General features: G+C 35.6%; 1 protein-coding gene across 16 annotated transcripts in view; it reads right to left on the bottom strand.

Annotated features, from left to right (window-relative positions):
• The window catches only part of TBC1D5 (TBC1 domain family member 5), a 606,671-nt gene that overhangs the window by 256,594 nt on the left and 332,314 nt on the right, over nt 1–17,763 (bottom strand). For all 16 annotated transcript variants that reach the window (XM_023207336.1, XM_023207339.1, XM_023207341.1 and 13 more), the window contains 4 exons: nt 7,618–7,726; nt 6,072–6,161; nt 5,891–5,965; nt 4,316–4,383 (listed from right to left, as the gene is read on the bottom strand). In XM_023207336.1, coding sequence (XP_023063104.1) covers nt 4,316–4,383; nt 5,891–5,965; nt 6,072–6,161; nt 7,618–7,726 — 342 coding nt within the window. The remainder of the gene's footprint in view (nt 1–4,315; nt 4,384–5,890; nt 5,966–6,071; nt 6,162–7,617; nt 7,727–17,763) is intronic.

Below are 17,763 nucleotides of genomic sequence, written 5' to 3'. Positions count from 1 at the left end.
GGGGATATCACCACCGACCCCACAGAAATACAAACTACCATCAGAGAATACTATAAACACCTCTATGCAAATCAACTAGAAAATCTAGAAGAAATGGATAATTTCCTGGACACGTACACTCTCCCAAGACTAAACCAGGAAGAAGTTGAATCCCTAAATAGACCAATAGCAGGCTCTGAAATTGAGGCAACAATTAATAGCCTACCCACCAAAAAAAGTCCAGGACCAGATGGATTCACAGATGAATTCTACCAGAGGTACAAGGAGGAGCTGGTACCATTCCTTCTGAAACTATTCCAATCAATAGAAAAAGAGGGAATCCTCCCTAACTCATTGTATGAGGCCAACATTATCCTGATACCAAAGCCTGGCAGAGACACAACAAAAAAAGAGAATTTTAGACCAATCTCCCTGATGAACATCGATGCAAAAATCCTCAATAAAATACTGGCAAACCGGATTCAGCAGCACATCAGAAAGCTTCTCCACCATGATCAAGTGGGCTTCAGCCCTGGGATGCAAGGCTGGTTCAACATTCGCAAATCAATAAACGTAATCCAGCATATAAACAGAACCAAAGACAAGAACCACATGATTATCTCAATAGATGCAGAAAAGGCTTTTGACAAAATTCAAGAGCCCTTCATGCTAAAAACGCTCAATAAATTCGGTATTGATGGAACGTACCTCAAAATAATAAGAGCTATTTATGACAAACCCACAGCTAATATCATACTGAATGGGCAAAAACTGGAAAAATTCCCTTTGAAAACTGGCGCAAGACAGGGATGCCCTCTCTCACCACTCCTATTCAACATAGTGTTGGAAGTTCTGGCTAGGGCAATCAGGCAAGAGAAAGAAATCAAGGGTATTCAGTTAGGAAAAGAAGATGTCAAATTGTCCCTGTTTGCAGATGACATGATTGTATATTTAGAAAACCCCATTGTCTCAGCCCAAAACTTTCCTTAAGCTGATAAGCAACTTCAGCAAAGTCTCAGGATACAAAATTAATGTGCAAAAATCACAAGCATTCTTATACACCAGTAACAGACAAACAGAGAGCCAAATCATGAATGAACTTCCATTCACAATTGCTTCAAAGAGAATCAAATACCTAGGAATCCAAATTACAAGGGATGTAAAGGACCTCTTCAAGGAGAACTACAAACCACTGCTCAGTGAAATAAAAGAGGACACAAACAAATGGAAGAACATGCCATGCTCATGGATAGGAAGAATCAATATCGTGAAAATGGCCATTCTGCCCAAGGTTATTTATAGATTCAATGCCATCCCCATCAAGCTACCAATGAGTTTCTTCACAGAATTGGAAAAAAACTGCTTTAAAGTCCGTATGGAACCAAAAAAGAGCCCACATTGCCAAGACAATCCTAAGTCAAAAGAACAAAGCTGGAGGCATCATGCTACCTGACTTCAAAGTATACTACAAGCCTACAGTAACGAAAATAGCATGGTACTGGTACCAAAACAGAGATATAGACCAATGGAACATAACAGAGTCCTCAGAAATAATACCACACAACTACAGCCATCTGATCTTTGACAAACCTGAGAGAAGCAAGAAATGGGGAAAGGATTCCCTATTTAATAAATGGTGCTGGGAAAATTGGCTAGCCATAAGTAGAAAGTTGAAACTGGATCCTTTCCTTACCCCTTATACGAAAATTAATTCAAGATGGATTAGAGACTTAAATGTTAGACCTAATACCATAAAAACCCTAGAAGAAAACCTAGGGAATACCATTCAGAACATAGGCATGGGCAAGGACTTCATGTCTAAAACACCAAAAGCAACGGCAACAAAAGCCAAAATTGACAAATGGGATCAATTAAACTAAAGAGCTTCTGCACAGCAAAGGAAATTACCATCAGAGTGAACAGGCAACTTACAGAAAGGGAGAAAATTTGTGCAATCTACTCATCTGACAAAGGGCTGATATCCAGAACCTACAAAGAACTCAAACAAATTTACAAGAAAAAAACATACAACCCCATCAAAAAGTGGGCAAAGGATATGAACAGACATTTCTCAAAAGAAGACATTCATACAGCCAACAGACACATGAAAAAATGCTCAGCATCACTCGCCATCAGAGAAATGCAAATCAAAACCACAGTGAGATACCATCTCACACCAGTTAGAATGGCAATCATTAAAAAGTCAGGAAACAAGAGGTGCTGGAGAGGATGTGGAGAAATAGGAACACTTTTACACTGTTGGTGGGATTGTAAACTAGTTCAACCATTATGGAAAACAGTATGGCGATTCCTCAAGGATCTAGAACTAGATGTACCATATGACCCAGCCATCCCACTACTGGGTATATACCCAAAGGATTATAAATCATACTGCTATAAAGACACATGCACACGTATGTTTATTGCGGCACTATTCACAATAGCAAAGACTTGGAATCAACCCAAATGTCCATCTGTGACAGACTGGATTAAGAAAATGTGGCACACATACACCATGGAATATTATGCAGCCATAAAAAAGGATGAATTTGCATCCTTTGTAGGGACATGGATGCAGCTGGAAATCATCATTCTTAGCAAACTATCACAAGAAGAGAAAACCAAACACCGCATGTTCTAACTCATAGGTGGGAACTGAACAATGAGATCACTTGGACTCGGGAAGGGGAACATCACACACCGGGGCCTATCATGGGGAGGGGGGAGGGGGGAGGGATTGCATTGGGGAGTTATACCTGATATAAATGATGAATTGATGGGTGCTGACGAGTTGATGGGTGCAGCACACCAACAGGGCACAAGTATACATATGTAACAAACCTGCACATTATGCACATGTACCCTAGAACTTAAAGTATAATAATAATATAAAAAAGAAGAAAAAAAAAACAACAATATATACTGCACATTTTGTTTTTAAAAGGCCTGTTTACTACCACTGATGAACTATATATTTAAATTACTGAGGAAATTCCTTCTTTTGTTTTATTCATATATTTACTGAGTGCCACGACTCCTGTGTGCTAATACAATGGTGCTCTACTTTCTGCACTTATATACTAGGGAGACCAAGCACTATCACCCACACCTCTGAGAGTAGCTTCCCTAACTGGGTTACTCCTGAGTTAACTGGATTACTCAAGCTAACCAAAATGATCCCAAACTTCCCACCCCATACCCTATTACCACTGCCAATTACCTGTGGTTTCATTGTACTCTAAACCTACGATTCTTCTGAATTATTTTCATTTTAAAGTAAGAAATTGTATTTGTTAAATATGTACTACAAACGTAGTAGTAGCTCATGTCATCTCATTATTCAGTATCTACAACATCCAAAGAAACGAGTATCAGAGAGTCAGAGGCCTTGACATTATAATAGATTTAGTAGGAATTGAACTAGGAGTGGAGCACACAGGTAAAGCTGCAGAATGACTTGGAGGAAGCCACCAGAGATACTTATGATTCTGCACATACCTGGCTAATCCCAGATCCTGAGGATTGCATTAAGTTTACTAACATTTATATAATGATTTATAGTTTAAAGTATAAACCTATCTAATTTACTACTATTCTGACAGATATTAATCCTCAAATACCGTAAGAGATGGTTACTATTATTCTCATTTAACAGAAGAGGAAACTGAGAGGGAAAGATGTTGAAGTAATCTTCCCACAATTACAGCATCAGTTAGCTAGGACTCTACCTATGATCTTCTGACACAAATTCCATTTACTCCTCACCCTATGACTCAGAAAGATGAGGTCGAATATATCAAAGTTATGGATACTATGCAAAGTAACAAATTACCCTTTTACATAGTAAATACTGAGTAGACTGAGAGAAGAGATTGTTTGTAAACCTGAATAGCTTCAAGAGTAAGAGAAGTAAGGATAAGAATAACGGTTGTCATTTAACAAGTTATAACAAGTAACTTGGTGAGAAAGGGATGCCAATGCATAAAGCAAGGGATAAATTTTTCTGGCAATAACAATATGACTATACAATATAACCTTAAAAAGGTGCATATGACTTCAAATAATTGTTGGAAATTGATAAAACTAATTAAATGTTATTGAAGATTATCAATATTATAAACGTAATTTACTTTTAAAAAGGGAACATAAAAATCTGTGTCGTTAGAGGAGAAAACAATCCTTATTATCACAATTTGTCCAAAAAAAGTGTGTTATTAACACAAGTAGAATACTGCATTCAATTAAGATGCCTCTCAGATTTTGTGTTTTGTTAAAATTAGAAAGAGATAACAACAATTTGAATTATTGAAAGTAACATGTAAATAGTTCTACGTACGTTCTTTTGACATCTTGTTCAATCATTGATCGAAGTTCTTTATCTTGGAAGAATTTGTTCCAAAGACTCTGAAATAAGGAAAACAATCTATTATATAGTCTCACACCTTTGCTTTACTTTTAATGATTTCAATTTAATAATTTAAATGGTTAAATTTATTCTTCTCTGAGTTATCGTTTCACTTTGCAGATAGAAAACCCGAGACTGGGGTAATTTTTATTAAAATCTAGTTTAATCTCAGAAACACATCTTTATTCTAACATCAATTTTTCCAGTTTGATATTATCATATAAAGTCAGCCCTCCTTATCTGCAGGTCCCACAACAAAAATCAACCAACTGTGGATCAAAAATATTGGGAAAAATCTAAAAATAGCAATACAACAATAAAAAAATACAAATTAGAAAAAACAACACAGTATAACAACTTTAGCATTTACAATCTATTAGGTATTATGAGTAATCTAGAGATTGTTTAAAGTATACAGGGGGATATACACAGGTTATATGGAAATACTGTGCCATTTTATATAAGAAACTTGATTATCTGCAGATTGTGGTGCCCATGAGGAGCATGGAACCAATCCCCTGTGGTAAATGAGAAACTAGTGTACATTCTTAAAACTTTTATTATCTATATAAAGTGAACAATACTTTTCACTGCCATATGCTACTGCTACTACTCCTGTAACAACAGAAAGGTGCTTGGATTACAGCAGGACTCATAGGCCAACTGTGCCCAGTTTGAACCTGACCGGAATTCCCAATGCACTAAGAAAGATGGGTAAAGTTTTCTACAGAGCTTGGTTTTATAATCCAACAGGTTTTCATGTACATTTTAAAATGTGAATTTAAGGGAAAGTTTTAAAAAAATTACTTAATATTTTATGTTCTTATACCAAAGAGTCTACAAATACTTATGTATCAGGAAAGAGAAATGCTAATACTATGTATTAAATGGGGGAAAAAATGTGTTTTTAGGTAAATAGGCAAAAATTAGAGCACTCACACTTTCATAGTTACATAATATCTTTAAAGTAGTAATTATTCCTTGTCTTCACTAGAACATGAGTAGAAGTAGACCTGATTTTTAAAAAACTTCTGCATAGACTCACTACAAATGGTTACTTCTTTCTTCCTGTGAGTTAGCCCTGCTAAGTGAGCCCTTCTTTATTTTTACCATGAAGGGAGGCCTTCCTTAGCTACCCAATTCCCCACTGCAACCCTGATAAGAGTTCTATTCTCATCTTTATGCTCTTACATTTTACCCTTAGTTCTTACAGAATCCTGAGATTTCTTTGTACTGCCATTCCACAGAAACAGATCATAAATTTCCTACAACACTGTATATATCTATATCTATATCTATATCTATATCTATATCTATATCTATATCTATATATATATACACACACAAAATGTAAAATCATTCTACCAGGTTTTAGGTGGTACTGTATGTGGAATAAAGAAAACAGCTGGCATGAAATATACTGCTTTCATGGTGATTGGCAACCAGTCACATAAACATATTCTTAGAAGCAAAAGAGGTTAAGATATGAATAAAGACGAACTTTACCCCTTCATCCTGTGAAAGAGGATTATTGATCATCAAATCTTGTTGGCCAACAACTTTCCTTGGGTTTGTAATATGCTAGTAAAGAAAGAGAAAAAACACACACAAGGATCAGAGGCTACTACTGGACTTTAAAGTGTATATAAGAAAACAATTACATTAATTAAATGTACTATTTACTTACTATTTCTTTAATGTTGCTATACCATGCTCTTAATTCTTCAATTCTACTTATCCATTGACTTTTGTCTTGAGGAAGAACACAAAGAAATAGCTGTCAAGAAAAACAGAAGAAACTTTTGTAAATATCTTAAGATATAAAATGTGAAACTATGCCAAACTGAATCACCTGAGCATTGAAAGAAATAATATTCATGATATTTCATATTCATATCATCATTCCAATCCCTAACAATTTCTGTTTGGAGATATTTAAGAAATATATAATCAGAAAATTCCAAAAGTGAACAAAGGCTACACCACAAAATAGAATCAAACTCCCCTTCAGATTTACATTAAAAAGGAAGAAAAATTCATTGAGGTTCAAATATAATTCACATTTTACATTCTAGTCTTAATGGGAGTGGTAGGGGGTTATTAGGAAGCACGAAGTCTGATTAGTAATTGCTACATATAAGGTTTTGTTTTAAAACAAGCAGGTAAAAGATAGTAAATAGCAGTCTCACTGAGTGCATAGCCTGAGTCATGAAAGCACTGCTTTTACAGAAAAAGAAATGTAATTTAAAGCTGGCCATCAGCTTATGAAAATAACAAACATTCTTAAAATAACAAATTTGATTTAATTTAGTTCAATACAACATTAAAATAAATTTGGATTTAGGTTTATTTTTAACAAATGAAAGATACTGAAAGTTAAACAACAGGGAATGGGGGTGGGGCACAAATACTTGTATACAAATATTCTAGCAGCAGGTCTCCTGCCTTTAATGCCTGCATCTAAAAGAAGAAAAGTGTACTTTAATTACTAAATCTAAATTATTAAACCTAAAACTGTCTAATACATTATGTGTTTCTTTTGTCTTTACTTGCATAGACTCAGTATGCTTAATTTATGCAGATAACCCTAAAAACTTTTGATAGAATTCATTCCAGAAATGAGTCTAAACCTAAATAAATTCATGTTTAGAAAACAAAAACAAACAATACTTCAAAGCAATTAAAAAGATAACTATAGATTATTATTACTAGTGTTGGTAATCAGTGCTCCTTTTCCTCTAAAGGAGAATGATCCAATTTCCTTCCACTTCTTGCCACCCCTCACTTTGTGTTTCTACTAAATGAAATGTGAAAAATATCTTCCTGCTGCCATTTATCAAGAAAAAAGGGAAGATAACTAAATGATGGCACTTGATATAATAGGAACCTAAAAGTTAAACCCCCACCACTGCCTTTTCTTGAAAATCTTCAAGAATTTCTGCAGAAGACTCTGGGGAGTGTAAAAGTGTTGCTCTGAATTTGGTACCATCAAAACAGTTGAAAAGATAGTTATTTTATATGACTCTTTTACCACTATCACTTACTCAGGACTAAGGTAGTTCAACAATCTTATTAGTAAATGTCCTATGAAAGATAAACATAGATAGTCAAAATAATGGGAGTGAAATCTCTTGGAAAATTCAGTGATCCCCTGCATGGCTAATCTTCCAGGGCATCAGGTAATGTGTTGATATATTGCAACCAGAAACTGTAAATAAATATTTTCTTCTTACCTTCCAGCAAATGCTGCGGAACCTGCTGCTTCTCAGCTGCCCATTAATCCCCTTCTGCCTTATTGTTGCCAAGTAATTGTTGTTTACAAATAGTTCTTCCCATTCTTTTCTATATGAAAGAAACCAAAGCATGAGAATCCTTTTGTTAAAATTCCTCTGCTTGGAGAGAAGTACTACGGGAAATTAACTGTAAGTAGGTCTAAAAAATGCAACTTTTAAAACATATATATTTAGTTGTGTACTGTTTCTGAATGCATGGCTGTCTTTTTGGACACAGTTCTTCCGTAGATTTAATGAATATGTAGATAGCTATAATTACGCCAGCTACTGAAATTCATAATGTCTATGGAGGCTATTCCATTTCCTCTAAAATGCTGATAGTACAGTTCAGTGCGTAAACAAGAAAAAGATGAATAATATAAATATATGACTGTTTTAGCCAATGATAAAAACATACCTGCTCCAAAAATAAGCAACAAAGAAGTGTAATGTTGATTATATTAGCTTCTGATGTGAAATACCTGTTTAAATGAACCAATTTCTCTTTAATGTCAGGCTGGACAGTAAAGTATAATAGAAGACTACTTTAACTGTTAGTGCTGCTTACTATTGAAATTGCAACTTCTTTCTACATTATCAGTTTTAAAATTTTAACAGGTGTAGGCAAATTTTAAAAAAATCAAAAAATTAAAAAGCCTCACTGTAAAAACTGTTAAAGGCAAGCTTGAGTACCTTGCAGTACCTATGGCTGAGTAGATAAACAACTGAAATATGCCTCCCAGGCATGCAGACACCAGGGGCCTAACACCTGTGCCTCATTAATATACAAGTAAATCTGCTCTACTGGGAAACAATTGGAAATTAATTGTCCCAAACCATTTACTGAGTTTGAATAAAGGAATCAGACCTATATTCCCTGCATCTTGCACCAAACTAAACATTAAGAATCATTTGAGTAGAAGCTACTGAGATTAGCTTTACGAAATTTCTCTCAAATTCCATCTTATCACAATAAAACTTACATATAACTTAACATTTATTGTCAAAGCTGAAACCCTGATGGCAATATCTTGAGAGATTTCTGAAAAAGAGAGCCATTAAAACCCTCAATCATTCTTCTGTTATACACATGTGCGGTTGTCACTGGCTAGACCCTGCTCATTTTGAGAAAGGATAATCTTGAATACTATGCTTACAGTAATGAACTGAACTATACACAAAAAGTTCAAAACTTGACCATGGGACAAAATGCATCTTCTCCACACAGTTCCAGAAGAGTGATCAAAGACAATGACACATTCCCTACTGCCACCAGCAGAACTTCCAGCTTTAACCCAGTAGCATTGTGATCCTCAATCACAACAAGCCTTCCGCCAACAGTGGCTTCTGGCTAAGACTGCTAAATGAGACACACATTCCAACCCATGCTGGAAGAAATGCATTTCTGTCACCACTCCACAAAACTGTCTTATTCTTATCACTCTATTAGTTTAAAAAAATTGGTTTTACTTTCATTTGTATTATTAGTGAACTAAAAACTGTTCATGCTTTTGGGTCATTTTACTGTTTCCTTTGTAAAACCTGCTTTTTGCCTTTTACCCATTTTAAGCAGTACAGGATAGTGGTTAAGAGAATGGACATAAGAGGTGCATGCTTGGGATCAGAAAGACAGCCATGCAGTAAGCAAAGGTACACAGCTCACTAGCCACTTACAAGATGTGCAAGCATGGGCAAATTTCTTAACCTCTCTGTGCCTCAGTTTCCTCATCTGTAAATGGAGTAATAACAGAATCTACTTAAATGAATTATTATGAGAATTTTAAAAATGCATGAAAAGCCCTCAGAGGACTATCCAACACACACACACACACACATTTTTAAAAAGAGAAAAGGTCTCACTTGGTCATCAGGATGGAGTACAGTGGTGCAATCATAGCTCACTTTAACCTTGAACTCCTTGGGCTCAAGCAATCCTCCCACCTCAGCCTCCACTCTAGCTGAGGCAATTCAGGAGGGACCACAGGCACACACCATCACACCTGACTAATTTTGTACTTTTTGTAAAGACTGGGTATTGCTGTGTTGCCCAGACTGGTCTACAAAGGGCCTCAACCAATTCTCCCTCCTTAGCCTCCCAAAGTGCTGGAAATACAGGTGTGAGCCAGTGTGCCTAAATCCTATACTTTTAAAAATTAATATTTTTGTTAATAATACTGCTTTTATTTTAGTGTGCCTTATTATTGATTAAAGAGAAAAGTTTTTCATACATTAAAGACATCATGCCTTCATCAATTTTTTTTTTTTTTTTGAGATGGAGTCTCGCTCTATGGCCCAGGCTGGAGTGCAGTGGCCAGATCTCAGCTCACTGCAAGCTCCACCTCCCAGGTTCACGCCATTCTCCTGCCTCAGCCTCCCGAGTAGCTGGGACTACAGGCGCCTGCCACCTCGCCCGGCTAGTTTTTTGTATTTTTTTTTAGTAGAGACGGGGTGTCACCATGTTAGCCAGGATGGTCTCGATCTCCTGACCTCGTGATCCGCCCATCTCGGCCTCCCAAAGTGCTGGGATTACAGGCTTGAGCCACCGCGCCCGGCCGCCTTCATCAATTTTTTAACCCAATGGTCTTAATTTTCAATACATTGAAGCTTTTTAAATTTGTGTATAATTAAGATCTAACACTATTTTCTCTTATTGATCTTTCCATTGTTTTCTCTTGCTTAAGTAATTCTTAGTCACTCCAACACCAAATAAATATTCAGTGAAATCTTGTGGGGCCTTTTTCCCCATTTTAATCCATTTTTATTACCTATACTATTGTAAATATGTCCTATTTCCAAGTAATTACACATATATACTGATATCTCATAATGTTCAAACTTTGTTTTTGTCTAGTTTTTAGCAATATTCAAAGATGAGATTAGCAGTGAGAACATGAGAGGAGTAGAGGCATACCTCATTTTATGTCACTTCATTTTACTGCACTTCACAGGTACTGCATTTTAACAAATTGAAGGTTTGTGGCAACCTTGCATTGAGCAAGTCTATCAGCATGTGCTCACTTCGTGTCTCCTGTGACATATTTTCATAATCTTTACAACATTTCCAACTCTTTCATTGTATCTGTTATGGGGATATGTGATCAGTGATCTCTGATGTTACTATTGTAACTGTTATGAAGCAAAATGAACCACAACCATATAAGACAGTGAACTCACTGAAAAATGTTGTATGTGTTCTGGCCATACCATAAACAGTCCCTTGTCTCTCTCCCTTCTCCTTGGACCTCCCTAGTTAATACTACTATGGCCTTGTAATGTTCAAGTGAAAAGAAGAGTCATAAGTCTCCTAATTTAAATCAAAAGCTAGAAATGATTAAGCTTAGTGAGGAATGTGTATCTAAAGCCAAGTTAGACCAAAAGCTTGGTCTCTTGCACTAAACAGGTAGCCCAGTGGTGAATAGAGAAAAAAAAAAAGTTATTGAAAGAACTCAAAACTGCTACTCCAGTGAACTCATGAATGATGAGAAAGCAAAACAGTCTTACTACTGATACAGAGAAAGTTTAAGTGGTCTGAATAGAAAATCAAACCAGTCACAACATTCCCTTAAGCCAAAACCTAATCCAGAGCAAAGCCCTAACTCTCTTCAATTGTGTGAAAGCTGAGAAAGGTGAGGAAGCTGCCAAAGAAAAGTTGGAAGATAGCAGAGGTTGGTTTATGGAGTTTAAGAAGCCACCTCCATAACATAAAATTACAAAGTGAAGCAGAAAGTGCTGATCGAGAAGCTGCAGTAAGTTACACAGATCAAGCCAAGGTAACTGTTGAAGGTAGCTACACTAAACAATAGATATTCAATGTAGATTTAACAGCCTTCTATTGAAGGAGGATGCCATCTAGGACTTTCATAGCTAGGGAGGAGAAGTGAAGTCCTGGTTTCAAAGCTTCAGAGGGCAGGCTGTACTCCTGTTACAGGATAATGCAGCTGGTGACTAAACTGAAGCCAATCTTTAATCATTCTGAAAGTCCTAGAGACCTTAAGAATTATGCTAAATCTACTCTCCTTGTGCCCTATAAATGGAATAACAAAGCCTGGATGATAGCCTATCTGTTTGCAACATGGTTTAAAGAATATTTTAAGCCCACGTTTGGAAACTATTGCTCAGGAAAAAAAGATGCCTTTCAAAATATCATTGTTCACTGACAATATGCCTAATCACCCAAGAGCTCTGATGGATATGTACAAAGAGATTAATGGTGTGTTCATGTCTGCTAACACAACATCCATTCTGCAGCCCATGAACTGGGGAGTCATTTCTAATTTCAAGTTTTATTATTTAAGAAATACATTTCATAGGCTCTAAGCTGCCAAGCTGCCATATGATAGTGATTTCTCTGACAGATCTGGGCAAAGTAAATTCAAAATCTTCTGGTAAAGATTCACCATTCTAGATATCATTAAGAACATTAGAGACTCATGGGGGGAGGTCAGAATAGAAACATGAACAAGAGTTTTTAAAAGGTGATTCCAATCCTCATGGATGACTTGGAGGGGGTTCAAGACTTCAGTGGAACAAGTAACTGCAGATGGGGAAAAATAACAAGAAAACTAGATTTAGAAGTGGAACCTGAAGATGTGACTTAACTGCTATAATCTCACAATAAAACTTAAGTGAATTAGGAGTTGCTTCTTACAAATCAACAAAGAAAGTGGTTTCTTGAGATGGAATCTACTGCTGGTGAAGATGCTGTGAATATTGTTAAAATGATATCAAATAATTTAGAATATTTAATAAACTTAGTGAGAAAGCAGCAGCAGAGTTTGAGAAGACTGAGTCCAATTTTGAAACAAGTTCTACTCTGGTAAGATGCTACCAAACAGAATCTCATACTACAGAGAAATCTTTATTGAAAAGAAGAGTCAATCTATGTGGCATACTTCACTGTTGTCTTTTTTTTAAGGAATTGCCACAGTTACCCCAACCTTCAGCAACCACCACCCTGACTCGTGGGAAGCCATCAACAACAAGGCAAGACCCTCGACCAGCAAAAAGATTAAGAACTGCTGAAGGCTCAGATGATCCTTGGCTTTTGTTTTGCAATAAGGTATTTTTAATTAAGGTATATATATTTTTAGACATATGCTACTGCATACTTGACAGTATAGTATAATCATAACTTTTACATATACTAGAAAACAAAAAAAAAATCATGTGACTCACTTTATTGCAATAGTTGCTTTATTGCAGTTGTTTGGAACTGAATCTGCAATATCTCTGGGGTATGTATACACGTTTCAAAAACCATAAATATATTTAAATAGCTTGTAGTCTGTGAACAAGCACAGATCTCAAATGTACAACGTTTTGAACCCAAAAGGAATCATAATTTGTGAGACACCATGCAGTTCTGTGTACTGAAAACACAAAGTATTCCAGATAAGAGAGGGAAGTATGAAGCAATGACTCCTCCAGTCTTTTCCAAAATCAGCTCCTATTCACAAGTACCAAGAAATTGTGAAAGTACAGGCACAGCTGGTGGCTACATTCATTGCCATCTTGTCAAGTTAAGCAGGCTTTTAAGGTCAAGTTACATACTACTTATGTAATGAAGGATAATTATTTGTTAGCTTAAGTAAGACCCTGTACCTTGATTACAGTGTTGGTACAGAGAAAAGAAGACTGAGGCATGTGAATTGGAAACATTATCTCTGAAATTTACAATCATTTAAATTTATTCATGGGTACTTACAGTTCTAATTAAGGCATAACATCTCAAACTGATGAACAGCTCTAACAACAGAGGAGAATAAAGACCACAAGATAATATATTAATTGTCTTTCATTTCTATTGAATAGTGTTTCTTCAATAAACTGTAACACAGAGTAAATATAAACATTTAATAAGTGCCTACTATGTGCTTAGCACTCACAGGCACATTTTTTAAAACATACAAAGTTAAAAGAGTGGATAGATGGACATGTAAACCAGTAATAAAATGATTACTGCAAAGCAGTCTGGTAGTACAGAGGGGAAAGAAATGGTTTGATACTTCAAAATTAAAACTTAGAATATAAAATAACAGTAGCACCATAGCCACTGAAATACTACTGCAAAGAATTGAGCTAACCAAACATTAAACAGATTCCAGAGGGCAAACTGCTGAAAGGTTTAGCCCTTCTATGGGAGAGGGATCAAAATGAAGGTTTTTTACAATCACAGATATGAATGGTAGGCCTCCTCCTGAAGTTGGAGGAAGATATGATTAACAATAGAAAATACTGAGGTGTCAGTAGTGAAATTTTTCAGTTTAATTTAAAAAAAATAAAGAAAAGGTAGTTGCTAAACTCATTCTTACATAAAAAGTATGTATTTACAATGTGCCTGAACAGCAAAAATCTGAAAATTATGCCATTGAAATGCTTTTAAAAGACCCACTTATGATATAATATTTCAGGTGAATCACTTCTCATCTCTATAGCAATCCTCTTAGGGTATACATTTTTAACCCCTCTTTATGAATGAGGAAAGTAAGGTTCAGAAAAATTAAATAACTTGTCAAGAGAATAAAGAAATGAGAAATAGGAAAGACATCTTTCTGGAATAACATGGAAGTAACCACTAAAGGGAAACATGATTCTCCAGACACCAAGAGCAAAAATGACCTCTGGCAAGAAGGCAAGATAGAAATATACCCTTATTTCTTCCTCAGATTTTTAATTTTTGAATATCAAGTCCACAGACATGCAGATAACTTTTTTACTAATTGGACTGAGAAGATAACAACAGTCCTGTGAGTAGTTAAGAACCTGGGTGTTTAGGTGTGTAAAACCTTAAATGGAATGGATTAGCCACCTGGACCTTGAAGATTTCCTTAATAAAGCATTAGTGCCATCTAGTGGCAACTACTCTATCTTGCAGATACTGGGTCCCTGAAAACAATCAGCATCTAAGCAGGGAAAGATGAAGATGAGTAGGTTTCATTTCTCAGGCCAATGTTAACAGACCAGTACTAGCTGTTGGAAGCACTATGCCTTGGAAGCACTATGTTGAGAAGGACTCTGAGCTTACCCATGTGCTCCTCAGGAAAGAACACTGTAACTTATTAAATATGTAGGCCATGACTGATGCAATTATTCCTCAAAAAATAAAGTCAACTTCTGCAGCAGGAATTGATAACTTCCCTCTAAGAAGACCTATTTAGGTAGTTAAGCCTCCTGCAATGGCTATTTTGACACAGAAAGCAATTAGAATATGCGGTGGATAAATACAGCTGATGATTATAACAAGATATCTATTTGTAATTATATATTTTAATGTAGTAGTTTCCCAATATATGCTCATAACATTGGTGTGAAACTATTATCTTCTAAATTTGATATCTTCTAAATTTAATAGTTTAAATACTTTTATAACCTACATGATGACTAATAAATGACTAAATTATGTGCTAATTTATGACTAGAAAGCTTATGAATCATTGTCCCAAATGGTGATACACCATAGAATACACTAATTTTACACTGTATAGATTTATATGATGGTTTCTATCCCATTTTTAAGCTTAATGTGGAAAGGCAACAATGTGTTTGTGGGCTAACTGAAGAAATCCAAATGACTACAATAATAGCAAAGAGTTAAGGGACTACATATAGTTTAGGACTGAAGATCTCTAAAGGTTGGTTAAGAGGAGCTACTTAGAGGCTTCTACTGACAGTGAAATTGCTGAGTGGTTAAGAGAATGGATTCTCACCTTGGGAAAAGCCAACACGTCACAGACAGTGGAAGAAAAAAGAGAGAGGGTAGAGAGATGCTTCTAGCTCTCTGGGAGGTATAGTGATAGGGGAGTATAGCAGACGGAGCTCTCGGAGATGACCATGGAGTTTACAAGGTCAGCCAGCCAACCAGTATCATTTCATTGCAATTTGAATAGTAAGATAATAGAACAAAACAGCCATGGCAGGATGAAGCAGGATTTAAGCAAGATTTAAGCAGGATTACATCAGGGTTAGATGGGTAGAATATCTGAAGCTGAGGAAGTAAAAGGTAAGAAAGCTGAACCTGATACAAAAAGATTTACACAATTTCATAATCCTAAAGTGCATGCCAATATTTTTAAAAATTGCCATATTTAGTATGATCACATTTATTTTATCAAAGAGCCAGTAAATTTTTAAATCAGTTTCTAATCTATATCAAAACATATTAGTGAAAGACTTCTATCAATGCAAGGACTGTACCATAATTCTAGTATTATATTTAAGAGTATATACTTTTAAGTCATTTCAAAGGTATGATTTTGAAAATACTATTCAAATAGAACAAGGAATATCTAACTTAAAATCAATGGAAATATGAAAAGTGTAAATCAGGTATGTCAGCATAAGACTGTAAAGTGTGGCACCAGATATGGGTAAGCCACAACATTAGGACTGCAGGTGCCAAGATCAACCAGATAAACACTGATGTTATCTATAATTACCTCATTTTTAGCTTAAATCACAGGTAATGAGGGAACTCACGAGTCTCTAAAAGGCAATTAGAAACTGTATTGGCTTTTTTGCTTCCTGTATCATGAATTTTCTAAAACTTACTTTTATTTAAAGCTTTTTTCCTCCTCCATAATGAAACATCAGGGCATATCACTTATACATAAATATATATATATATAAAACAGAATGCACAATTACAAGCTTAAACTGTATTTCTTCATATGTCTAGGTGAAACATGTTATCATATGATGAGGCTCCACTGAAATACAGGTAAAGAATAGTTCATTGCCTAGAGGTTTGTTAAAATTACGATGTTTTGATTCAGGTTTGAATTGAACTTTAAATTGAGAAACCTTGAGCCTTCACCTCAGTTTTCACAGGAACACAAAGAACTGAGTTAAAACAGTTATGCACTGTTAAATATAATACTCTTTTTTATTATTTTATTTTATTTATTTTTATTTATTTATTCTTTTTTGAGACAGAGTCTCGCTCTATTGCCCTGCCTGGAGTGCAGTGGCACTATCTCTGCTCACTGCAAGCTCCACCTCCCAGGTTCACACCATTCTCCTGCTTCAGCCTCCCAAGGTAGCTGGGACTACAGGCACCCACTGCCATGCCCAGCTAAATTTTTTGTACTTTTTAAATAGAAATGGGTTTTCACTGTGTTAGCCAGGATGGTCTCGATCTCCTGACCTCATGATCCGCTTGCCTTGGCCTCCCAAAGTGCTGCAATACTCTCTTTTTTAAAGAAAAAAAAAAACCAACAGGCATTTTCTTCAAAATATAGTGTTTCAGAGCTTCTAAATCTAGGGTCATATTAAAGTAGGTAAACTCAATAATCATGCTTTAAAAAAAGAAACCAAGAAAAGCAGTATCACGAGCTTTTTGATTTTATAACAAGCTTTTCATTTTTAATTGTATTAATAATTTAAATATAAAGATAATTAGATTACTAATCAAAGGACTGGCATTTAGAAATGAAGTGAGTAAAGGATCCTATAGCAGACAATCTCTGTGAAGTTGTCTGGAGTAAGTCTATTTTATATTCCATGGTTTACTCATGCTTCCTCTATAATTAATAAGGAAAAACTCCTCTCCCTGCAGACCTGTCCTACCTTCTTCCCACCCCCACCTCACCTCATTTACTTTGATATTTGTGATAACTGGCATGGGCTTGATATCTAACATTCTATAACATGATAAAGAATTTGCCACACGGTCTGCAAATATAAGCCAATACTGTAAAGGAAAGGCTGGTAGAATAGAGAATAAATTACTTTCCAGTTATTTATAAATAGACATTTATTTAGCAAAACCTGATGTCCTAATTAAAAGTCAATCCTACGACTTAAAGCATGTTTTCCAATACTGTGTTGACTAATAGGGTATTACCAAATAGAACTACATGTGTGTTTAAATACTTTCTCTAAGAAATATTAAAATCAATTGTAATTTTTTTTAAATTTTTTTTATTATACTTTAAGTTCTAGGGTACATGTGCATAACATGCAGGTTTGTTACATATGTATATCTGTGCCATGTTGGTGTGCTGCACCCATCAACTCATCAGCACCCATCAATTCATCATTTATATCAGGTATAACTCCCCAATGCAATCCCTCCCCCCTCCCCCCTCCCCATGATAGGCCCGAGTGTGT

Source organism: Piliocolobus tephrosceles, chromosome 2 (assembly GCF_002776525.5).
Source record: "Piliocolobus tephrosceles isolate RC106 chromosome 2, ASM277652v3, whole genome shotgun sequence".
Lineage (NCBI taxonomy): Eukaryota > Metazoa > Chordata > Mammalia > Primates > Cercopithecidae > Piliocolobus > Piliocolobus tephrosceles.
The sequence above is the reverse complement of the archived record's forward strand: the minus strand, read 5'-3'. Positions and strand labels throughout refer to the sequence as shown.